This window comes from Elaeis guineensis, chromosome 10 (genome assembly GCF_000442705.2).
Source record: "Elaeis guineensis isolate ETL-2024a chromosome 10, EG11, whole genome shotgun sequence".
Lineage (NCBI taxonomy): Eukaryota > Viridiplantae > Streptophyta > Magnoliopsida > Arecales > Arecaceae > Elaeis > Elaeis guineensis.
In genome coordinates, this window is record NC_026002.2 from 38,783,719 (window position 1) to 38,795,841 (window position 12,123).

The following is a 12,123-nucleotide window of genomic DNA, read 5'->3' on the forward strand; positions in this document are numbered from 1 at the left end:
AATAGGATATACTGTGTAACCTCTTCTAGTACCAAGAGAGGAGCTAGAATGCGTAGTTGTTTGCTAGGCTCTTTGCTAATCAGCTGGTGGAGAGGGTGATGTCTCAGACGATCTCTATCTAGGAGGGATCAAACGTCAAGGTTTGTGGTCGTCATGCACCTTTAAGGCAGTATCTAGAAAGCTCTATGAGATCTACAGGGGTGAACCAATGAGGATGATGGATGATACATGGATTTGGAGGCTTTGGATTCATCTCAAGATGTCTGTTTCTCTAGAAAGTAGCTTGGAGTTGGCTATCTACCAGAGTTTTGCTGAGAGCCAGAGAGATAGATATTCTGACTATCTGCGTTGCTGTAGTTTGAAGAATGAGACCTTGGAGCATACAGTCTTCTTGTGCCTTAGAATACGATGGGTGTAGCATTTGGTTAGCCTCTACCTGCTTGTCTTTACAAAGCAGCCTGTCCAATCTTTCTTGGAGGCTGTGAGATGGATCATGGAGTCTGAGACCACTAAATTTGTTGGCATTAGGGCAGTTTATACCGCTTATCATATCTGACTTGTCCATAATGTCGGAGTCTTTGAGACGACCTAGCAACCGGTGAGGTTGGTTTTGAGAGGGCCATAGCTGAGGCTGCAGAAATTATAAAGGATTCATTGTCTGATTTGTTCTTAAAGACTTGAGACACCTGAAACTCCCTTCTTCCTCATGGAACGTGGAGGAGGATCTTTTTTTACTGGTAGCCCCCACCTCTAATTTTTCTAAAAGTCAATTTTGATGATAATGTGGCTAACCAGAGATCTGGCGTTGGTTTTGTGATCCAAGGCCTCGATTCTCGATTTATCACGGTTGGAGGTGTTCAGCTAATAGAAACCACTATGCTCGCTATGAAGCTGAGAGTGGTTTGAAAGGTATTGTTTATGCAAGGATAATCCTTAAGATCGACCAACGAGTGGTGGAGGCGGCGAGGATGATCCTTAGGACCAACCAATTGATGGTGGAGGCAGACTCGATGATAGTGGTGGCTTGGCTTCAGGGGGTTTGGGACCGTACGACTATTTTTCATCCCTTGGTGTGCAACATCCAGAGCTTACTTCGGAGGTATCCCTTCTACAAGATTCGACACACCTATCGTAAAACAAATAGTACTGCGAACTGGATAAATTCGTTTGTTGCTCACCATTCTTGTGGTTTTTAAACCGATGTCTCTCTTTTGTCGTTGTACTTTCGAAATATTTTTTTTTTATTTTTTAGATCATACTCATACTAGGATTGTATGAAGTGACCATCTTACCGAAAAAAAAATACATAGATCTGATACTCGTAATTAAATGAAGAAGAGTTACTATTAGACCATCAAACTAATTCTTATTTCTCATGTAAGTATGTGTGTCTATATATATATATATATATATATATATATATATATATATATATATATATATATATATATATATATATATAATTTATTTTTTATTTTTGTGATTTTGAGGTGGCTTAAGCCTTGAGGCCTCCAAATATGGGCGATAGATTCCAGGGAACAAATAATGACTAACCCCACCAAACCACCCAGAGGCAGAGGCGCGATGCTTATCGTCACCACGTGGCCCTCATCCCTCGCACGTGCGAGCTATTCCCATCTCTGCCCGCAACGGATATAAATACGGGCAGCCGAGGTCCTTCCCCTTCCCATGACCCATTGTAACCACCACCACGAAGAGCTCCTCTTTTCTTATCCCCTCCGATATCCGGCCGCCGGAAAGCCACCACAACAGCCGCTGCAACCAGTGGGTAACGATGAAGGTCCACCCGAACGCCGCCGCTCCTGCCCTCGAGCTCCCAATGCCCGCCATCTCTTGTAGAGGAGGCGTCGGGGGGCGGCAGGAGGTGGCGGTGCTGACCGTGTGGCGGAAGTCGTTATTATTCAATTGTAGTGGGTTCACCGTTTTTGACGCTAACGGGAGCTTGGTGTTCCGAGTCGATAACTACGGGTCGGATAGTAAAGGCGAGGTCGTTCTCATGGACGCCGCCGGGAAGCCGCTCCTCACTATCCGACGAAAGGTATAATTTTGATATCCTTTAATTTCCATCTGGAGAGTATAAGCTTATATTCAAAGTACTAAACTAAGCGATATGATTTGTTAGAATGTATTATCTCTTTTATATATATTTGAAGTACTCAAAGAAGAGAATTTTGCATTGCGCTTTGCACGAGGAAGTTCTTTTGATACGTGTACGTAATTATTTAAATATTTTATAGTTTGAAAATATTTTTGGTAGTGAATGCTTTCGTTGATCAAGCTTTCAAGCCAAGCATTTGATCCGAAAGGAGAAACAAGATTTAACCCATAGAAGTAAAGGGGAAAAACTCATTACTTTTTAGAAACTCTTTATAAAGAATGAAATACTAATTTGGTTTAATTCTAATAATAATCATATAGTGGTCGAATATCAAATGTTAAATATAAAAATTGAAATGCATTCTTTCTATTTCATGGAAGTATGCAAAATCTAAACTTCCAAGTTTTGTGAGTTCCATTAACTGACTCACCGTCGCTAACTGATGGCCTAGAAGCTGAGCCTAGGAGACCACTGGCTGATCCATAACGGTGAAGAGGCCGTCAACCCCCGGTTCTCCGTTAAGAAGCACGTGAACCTCTTCAACTCCAAGGCGCTAGCGCACGTGGCCCCATGCAGCGGCGGCGGCGGTGTGGATTATGAGGTCGAGGGCTCGTACTCGCAGCGATGCTGTGCGGTCTACGACGAGCAGCGACGGCCAGTGGTGAAAGTCCACCGTAAGGAGCCTACCGCCAGCGGGGTGGCGTTCGGGACTGATGTCTTCCGTCTCGTTGTTCAAGCAGAGCTCGACACCTCGCTTGCCATGGCCATCGTCATTGTCCTCGATCAGATGTTCTGATCGCGAGGGCCTCTGATGGAGGGCTGAGATTGAGAGTTAGTTAGGGGTCGTAAGTTGGAAGGGTTGCTGCCCCTCTTTTCTTTTTTTTTTTTCCATGGTTGCTGTTTGTTGCAAAGCATGATTAAAAAGACTTTTTGTTGAACAAATTATATCCTTCGCCACATGCACATTCTATTCACCAACGTAGTCATGCATCACACTAATCAGCTCATCTTCTTTTTATGAACCAATCACTAAAACAAGCATATGATGGATGAGATCCATATGAAAGAGACAAATTGATTAGTGAGATACATAGCCACTTGATGCACAAGGTATGGATATAATTTCTCCTTTTATTGTACCTCAGTTTTCTTTTTCAATGAATCATATACCAGTAGAAGGTAAATTCTATTTCAGTGTTAATATTTTATCTTCCCAAGGAAAATTATATCCTCATTTTTTAGCCCAAAAAATCATTTAAAACAAAAAAAGATGGCCTAAGTTAAGAAAAATTATATTTTTATCTCACCATATTTTTGTAAATTGGGATTAACTTAGACAAAAAAAAAAAGTTATGAGGCGCTTTGGACCGGATATTTTCGAGCCACAATTATTCTCTAATGAATATGTAAGAAAGAATTATAAAAAAAATTGAAATATAATTTGGACTGATCAAATAAATATTATATTTAATATTTAAGTTCAACTAAACCAATGTTGCTTTTATGATTTTTGCTTGTTGCTTTGTTGGTTTGACAATTGTTGGAAGCCATGCAAACAGTATCAACTTAAAAGGGTGACAATAAGAAGGCATATCTAAATTAATAAAATATAAATTATAGACCTAGATAACCATGTTTCTCAATGTCTCTAGCTCAACAAGCCACAAATCCAAGATCTCTCTCCATGTGACAATTACAATAAAAATATTCCAAGAAACACAACCAATCAATTATTTTAAGGAAATGATGCTAAAATTATCAATTCAGCGTATCCAAAAGAGCACCACCACTCAATAATTTTACAGAAATTACGCAACAATTTTCCATTCAAATACATATGAAAAGAACCTTGTAAGGTACGAGGAAACTCCTCCAAATGTAGTTTGAATGTTTGTTGCTTAATAATTCTTAGAGAAAAAAAAATATATCATAAATGATGGGCCACATCTCCGAAACGGACACTGATAAGTATATTGAGTTATTCATGTGGTTAAGAGGGTCTACGGCCCAGGCATAATGATGCAATTATTAGGGACGCATTTTTCCATTGAATAGACAAGCAAGCTATCAGATTTTATTCTTAAGTATTAGACACCTGAGGTGTGGACTAAATAATATTTTCATTTTGTTACCAATTACTCTATAAAAGACCACCAAATTTTAATTCAGAAGGTTCGATTGCTTGCCATTTAAAACAAGAGACGGTTTGATTCCCGATAGAGTCGATCCTGATTCGGTCCTCGTTACTAAATACCTAGTTCTGTGAGCACTAAGCTTGGTGGCGGGTATAGGTTAGAGAGTAGGGTTATAGTCCTTTCCTAGCCACTAAATATATCCACACTGTTGCCCATCTTGTGAAACTTGTTTTCTGACCCTTTTATTCAGTGATGATGACCTTAAGAGCCAATTAATTTTTGCCTTGGCCCACATGCGGCTTTTTTTTTGTGGGGGGAGATGACATTCATTCGTAGGTACAATCAAAAGATAAAGGTTTAAACCAAAGGGGCTATGTTCCAAAAATAAGAAGGAAACAAACAGCATATAGATAGTGTTTACTATGTAAGAACAAAAAGGTATACAAATATATAAACAACAGACAAAAATATGAGTAATCCATTGAGAATTTATCCTTGAGGAAGAGATGCGTACCATGAAAAATGAGCCAGTCCAAGAACATGAAAGAAAGATCCACCCAAATACTGTAGCAATCCATTGAGAATTTGTCGTTGAGGGAGAGATATGTATCATGAAAAATGAGCCAGCTCAAAAACCTGAAGTAAAGATCCATCCATACACGGTAACATGAAGAGTTGACAAGATCATGTAATCTGCATCATAGATAAGTGCACGTGTTGTAATTGAAACTAAAGAAGAACCATATAACCTGTTTTGGGTAAAAGGAGAGTACCAGAATAAAACAGAACAAAAATCACCCAAAATGTCAGACACAGATAGAAGCATATGTTGACTTTTCAAATTTCTTAATACCAATGACCTCCTCTGCAACGTCAAAGGATATTCCATAATGCAAAAACGATTATCAGTTGGAGACAATCTAAGACTATATAGAGAAGCTGAAGCAACCCAATTTTGAGTGATAATTGACCCTGCAGGATTCAACAACACCAGACATTCTGTAGTCCCACCAAGATGCACTTTCCAACGGATGCTAAAATTTATTATAGCTAGCAGAGCCAAGTTAATGAAGAATGACAAAAATAATTCAGTTACCTGTAATATTGTGCCTTCAAAGACCTCCTTATATAACTGTGATCGATATATAATATAAATGGAGCAGAAAAAACTTCCAGAACTACCTTTTAATAACAAATAATGAATGTGCCAAGTGATAAGGTAGTTTTGCCCACTAATAGGGTTTCTGTATTGAAACTAAATACCACCTAAGACTGAATGGAATAAAAAAGATTATGAGTTAATACAGCTTGGACAGAGTCTGAGATGGTAAAACCTTGGCTCCAAAACCAACAAACTATGCCTAATAGCATTAACAAAGATGGCCCACATGTGGCTTTGGTATTACGCCTCTATGGTACCTTGCTAATAAGCCATTAACGCCTTTGTAATAGGAAACAATGTGTACAAAAGTTCGCTTCAAGCAGCATCCAATTTATACGGAACTCCATAAACAAACTTACAAAAGAAGGAATTTTAAGGACCAGACCGTTTCTTAGAGCCACAAGAGTTTGGGTGCATTGCAGCAATTGACAGGACTCGACAAGAATAAATTCCATGGTCTGCCTACTACTTTATCAACAGCTTCAGGTTTACTTTTTACAAGACTTGGGATTCTTCAATATTACCATCAATTTCATCAGAGCAGCCTGTGACTATTTAAAAGCAGACATCATACTTCAATGTCTTTCTCGGTGTCTAACTACTTGGCTGCAGTTATGGCTTCACTGCTTTCATTTTGGGGCTCAGTTATTAGCTCTTATTTATAACTTCTCATACTTTCAGTGGACTGCATCGGATTGCTTTTGTTTCTCACCATTTTCATTGCATAGTGTAGTATATGTTGTATCTTCATATTACATTTCTGTAAATTTTCTATCACTCTCTTCTGTGCACAGTTTGGTTCGGATATAATATAGCCCTGGTTTTGTTGCCAATAATACTAATAATAATAATAAATTTCATACCTTTACTTCAACATGAATGGCATGGCAAGGTGGAAGCGGAATTGGAGGGCAAGACATCTTTTAATTTAGTAATGACGGGTGTTGCGGTCAAAGGATGGGATGGGGGTTGCTTTGCATACGCTCCCAGAGGTGTTGCGGTCAAAGGATGGGATGGGGGTATACTTCCTTGCACAGTTTTTTACCATTTAAAAGGTGCCTCACTAAAGGGAAAGAAAGTCTCAATCGTCTCAATCCCATATAAGCCACACAACTGATGTAGGAGACGTTTTTATAGACGGCACCAATGTTACGGTCAAAAAATCAGATGGCTTTGATGGATCAGATCACTCGGATGACTCGATCTCTGTACTTGCACGTACAAGATATTGTCCGCTTTGATCTAAACTCCTAACAAGTACCATATTGGGCCTCACAATTTTATTCTTTAAAAGATGCATCACAGGAAAAGAGATGATCTTAATTTATATAAGTTGTACTACATCTTGACTCACAATCAATATAAGACTAAAGATATCTTCCCTACATCACAACAGTAATTAACTCACTTATTAAAAAAAATTGGCAAGTTGACTTAAATCTGAAACATCCTATATTCTAATGTGTCGATTTGGTCTCCTCATTTTTCTTGATTTGGGATTGATTTGTATCTTCCTCTTCACCTAACTCAAACTATACTCCACGTGACTTGTCTCCTTGAAGCAGCTAAATATGATTAATTTGATAAATTTGGTATATTTTAACCAAATATAAGTGATTTACCCTGACAAACGAATTTACTTGGGCAGTTACGATATTCTCGAGGTACAAAACCTTGACAATTATCATAGTGCTCTCCGGATTACATATTGTTCTTTTTTTCTATTTGGGTGCAGGTTGGGTAATGTCCTTTGGTGTGACGTTATGACACTATCCCGTATTATGGTGGGTTGATTTGGTACGAATTAACTCATATAGTTATAATATTCTGAAGTGTCAAAAAAAAAAAAAAATTTTTTTAAAAAATCCGCAAGCAAATGGAGATGCGGGGTATCGATCCCCGTACCTCTCGCATGCTAAGCGAGCGCTCTACCATCTGAGCTACATCCCCTTGTGCGGAGCTGGCTTTTTTCTAATCTACTTATTATATATTTTGAGCCTCCTTTTGTCCGTGTTCACTGACAGGTCCCTCTAGCCCACAAGCTTACGTCCGTTTCCTAGTGCGTCGCCGTGCCCATGCGTGCTCTCACGTTCAGAGAAGCTCTTCCTGCATCGCAGATAGCGTAAAAAATTCAACATTAGAATATATTATCTTACCCAATTGATTCACATAATTATTATTTTTAAATATATATTTAATATTTATAAATTAATTTTTTTATTTAAAAATTTTATATGACAAAATTATTTTTATTTTTTTAAAAAAAATATAATATCCTGTGACATATTATGGTCTCAGATATTATAATATATCCTAAAATATCATAATATAAAAAAATATTTTTATCCAACCATTTTTCAATATGCATATAATACCTATAATTTTATTTTTTATTTAAAAATTTTAAATGAAAAAAATATTTTTATTTTTTTAAAAAAATTATGACATCCTATGCATATTATGACATCGTGTGTTATATTATGATATTTTATGAATAAAAATTATAATTTTTTGGACTCAAAATGTCATACTATAAACATAAAATATTATAATTTTTTTAAAAAATATAAATATTTTTATCATATAAAATTTTTAAATAAAAAAATAAATTTATAAATATTAAATATGTATAAAAATAATAATAATTATATATATTAATTAAATAAAATAATATATTTTATATTAAATTTTCTACGCTATCAGCGGTGCACAAAGTATTTACCCTGGTGGGCTTGGAGCCTTGAACAACCTGATGTGGTTACACGGGCTGCTCGTTGCACCTTTCTTCTTCTTCTTCTTCTTCTTCTTTTTTTTTTTTTTTTTTTTTTTTTTTTAAATTCCGGTTTCCATCATGCCGTGTGCTCCCGTTGATTTTTAATCTTTTAATTTGATTCCGGTTTCCATCATGCCGTGTGCTCCCGTTGATTTTTAATCTTTTAATTTGCCCTTGCCTCGCAAACCCAGAGCGGCAACCGTCCTGTGGGTCTGACCAGCTCGAGATTGCAAGGTGGCTGAAGTCATCCTTGGTCAATGTTGGATGGCATGGCATGTGTTGTTTTACATATGAACACTTGTTTTTCATGTACTCAGTTCTCCTTGTCAAGATTGGCAGCTTGATGCCTACATGCTATCCAACGTAAGTTAAATGTTGACTCTGTCGTTGTTGTCTATAGTTGCCATGAAACATGAGAGATCACAAATTCAAATCATGTCATCTGCAAAGACCAAAAATATGACCAAATGGAACTTCTAGACTTTCATGTTATCTTCAATTCAATGTTGAAAGTTTCATGCATGTATGTAACGGCCCTCCACTTGATCACATAGCCAATCACTTGATGATATTCTTATATATCCATATATCTATTTATAAACACCATAATTGGCCTATAGTCCGTTTCAATGAATCCATACTGTAGTATCCTCTAGTCTAGATAGATTATGTGCTGGATCAGTTCTAATACCATTTGTAACAATCGAAAATTTTATCTAAAATGTTAGTCTTATTTGGATTCTTTGGTCCTGTATAAATACTTAAGATCTTTCAGCAAATAATTGATATGAAATTAAATATATATCCGTATGCATTCTCACACTTATATTTACTTTTTGCAAACAAAAGTCATAATGCAATAGTTGTCATGTGAATGGGCTGCGTCAACACAAAACTAAAACATGCAAGGCCATGTCACAAACATGGCTCAACTATTTGCATCAGCTAGGCGGTAGTTCAATGTTAGTAGAGCATGTATAGTTTTTGATGCATATGGGAATTGGCCACATCCGATGTGGCAAACCAATTCATTAGAGCTCGCAATAAAGCATCTAAGTAACCAGTTAAAGTCCACTATATGGCCGACCTAGAGGCATGTAGAGAGTTTAAATTCTCCCTCTAATTGATGACACTTCGGTGACAATTACAAGCGGTTTCCATAATCACGGAGTGTAATGCGCGGATAGGATGCCCACATGAAACCTTTGGGATGTGCAATGATCAACTACCAAAAACAATTAACTTGTATGTCTAGATTCTCTGGTGATAAATGCCGACTGTAGCCTGCATAAATCACTCCTGAAGAATCCTTCAGATAAGTGCTCTCAAGCTCTCGTATATCTACGCCATTACGTTGCCGCTTTTATGACACCTCCACTATTCATTAGAAGTGTTTGACTTAGATATCAAAGATCCTCCCGCTGGACATTCTTCGACAAAAAAATGTTTTCATCTTTGTGCTATTTTAGGTTGAGTCTAGTATTGGTGTAAAAGTCTAAACATAGTTTTCTCTTCCTAGCTTTACCTCGGGAATGATCTATATTAGAGCAATTGCCATCCAAGCACAATGATCACTACACATCATCCTCAAAGGCACATCATGATCATCGATTAAGCTCTCCCAATTGTTCAACTATTTATTCGAGTCTATGATCATATTAGCTCACTTGCCGTCTTGATCTGGCTAATTTCCAGCAGTAATAAAATAATGCTAAAGGAAAGATCTTGATTCTATCATCGAAGATTCTATCAAATGGCAGATATGATGGAACTAAATGATGAAAGACAAAAAATAGATAAAATAATTTACACACAATCCTGTACATAAATAACTAAATGTTAAATCAAAAAAGTTAGAAGGTGGCCTAGAATCGAAGCATGCCTAAAGACGCTATCCTAAAAATGATATTGCCCCTCCACGTGCGAGGCTACTAGTGGCCACTCCTAGAGATACAATAACCCAATGGAAGACCACTTATTTCTCTCCATCAGCACGGCTCCAAAGAGGCTAGATGCGAATCAAAGATGCTTTCAGGGCCAGCATAATAGAGGAGAGCAAAAGTGAAGAAATAGGTAGGAGAATTTAATTTCTTGTGTATGTTTCTCCTCCCATTCTAACCCATTATATAGACCAGCTATAATAGGGAGAGAAGAACCTAATAAAAAAAGATGGCTTATAAAAGAGAGTTCCGAAACAGCCTTCCTAATAAAACAAACCAAATGAGGAAGTTCAGTGAATAGATTTGTTAAAAGATCATTCTCATGCCTTTCTCATTGGGTCCAGCCTTATATGAGCCAATCAAATAAAGCAAAATATCAATGATAAAATTAAAAAAAAAAAATTGACAAGCCAAATGGAGCAATATATAAATGATAAAATAAAAGAAGGTATTCAAAAAATCATTATTCATTTAAAATTATAAATCATAATGGAATTACTAAATTCAATAATCCCCCACATGATTTAAAATTTTAAGACCATTAAGCTTATTTAAAATCATAAAATAAATGAAAATCAATAAACATAAATCTCATATGCTGGGCACCCTATACTATGCAATGGATGAAGATACCTTTTGGATTTAAACCTTTATTTAGTATTGACTGTATACATCTGAAGGTACATGGTAGACTTCACCTTGAACCAAGCCGGTGAATAAGATTTCTACAAGTCATATACATAATACAGCTACTTTGCAGTTCAAAGCGGATTACGCTATTAGAGGCCTTGCGTAGGTATCTTTTCATATGTGTTTCAGGGAACAACCCTCTACCCACAGCTACGGCCTTATAGCTCCATGTATATAGTAGGTCCTCAAAAGATATTTGCAAGGTAATATCTTGCCTCATGGGTCTCGAAATCATTCAGAGCTTAGGCTCTTTCTATCCCCTTACATTTTTAAGAGCACTATAGGGATAAGGAGTAAAACATAGTGCTCCTCATGGTCTTTTATTCGATTTACTTTTACCCATTGAACCTTTATCAGGTTGGGTTGCCACCGCTGAAGACCTTCTTATAGGCTTAATCCTATCCCCCTCGATAAATCTAGGACCACTATCCTAGATAATCCTTTATTAAGCTGATCAGCTAGATTTCTTTTAGATCTCACAAAGTTTAAAACAATTACATTGTTTGATCTTCTCTCTTATTAATTTATATCTTGACTTTCATATGATGATTCATTTTTACATCTGCATTTTATTGTGCACATTTGTCGATGGCAGCCGTACAACAACAATGAATAGAAATAGGAGGAAGAGGTGTGACAAGTAATGGAATATTATATAAAAACTCTTTAAGCCACTTTGCTTCATTAATAGTGGTATCTAAAGCAATCAATTCTAATTTCATAGTTTTCTAGCAACTATAGTTTGTTTGGAAGATCGTCAAGAGACTGCAGCACCTCCTAAAAGGAACACAAATTCTGAAGTGGATTTAACATCTAGAATATCACTAATCTAGTTAGCATCACTATAGCTTTTTAGGATAGTTGGATAACCACAAAAATGCAAACCATATGATATGGTACCCTTAAGGTATTTGAGAATTCTTTCTAAAGCATTCCAAAGATCTTTATTTGGATTACAAGTGTATCTACTTAGCCTATTGACAGTATACGCAAAGCAGGTCTGATAAAGTTTACTAGGTATCCCAGTGAACCAATTAATTGAGCATACCTTTTTTGTTTTAATGGTTTGTTTAAATTTTTCTTTAAATGTATACTAGAGTCATAAGGAATAGACATGGACTTACAATCAAAGTATCCAAACTTTTTTAATAATTATTCAGTATAATGAGATAGAGACATGATGATTTTATTAGATTCTCTAATAATTTTTATGTTTAAAATCACATTAACTTGTCCCAAGTCTTTCATATCAAAATTTTAAGAGGAAAAGCTTTTTATATCATTAATCACATTCATATTAGTGC

General features: G+C 36.5%; 1 protein-coding gene and 1 non-coding gene across 2 annotated transcripts; one reads left to right on the forward strand and one right to left on the reverse strand.

Annotated features, from left to right (window-relative positions):
* Window positions 1–1,695: 1,695 nt before the first annotated feature.
* LOC105052341 (protein LURP-one-related 8) lies at window positions 1,696–3,061 on the forward strand. Its single transcript, XM_010933115.4, has 2 exons — window positions 1,696–2,059; window positions 2,571–3,061. The coding sequence occupies exons 1-2, from the start codon at window positions 1,796–1,798 to the stop codon at window positions 2,913–2,915; spliced, it is 609 nt and encodes a 202-aa protein (XP_010931417.1). The 5' UTR covers window positions 1,696–1,795; the 3' UTR covers window positions 2,916–3,061.
* A 4,232-nt stretch (window positions 3,062–7,293) lies between these two features.
* TRNAA-AGC (transfer RNA alanine (anticodon AGC)) lies at window positions 7,294–7,366 on the reverse strand. The gene has a single exon. It is a non-coding gene; the product is annotated as a tRNA-Ala (tRNA).
* Between the last annotated feature and the right edge of the window lie 4,757 nt (window positions 7,367–12,123).

Coding starts and splice junctions, on each gene's coding strand:
- LOC105052341 (XM_010933115.4), top strand. CDS start 1,796: ATGAAGGTCCACCCGAACGCCGCCGCTCCTGCCCTCGAGCTCCCAATG. Junction 2,060..2,570: donor TCCTCACTATCCGACGAAAG/GTATAATTTTGA, acceptor CTGATGGCCTAG/AAGCTGAGCCTAGGAGACCA.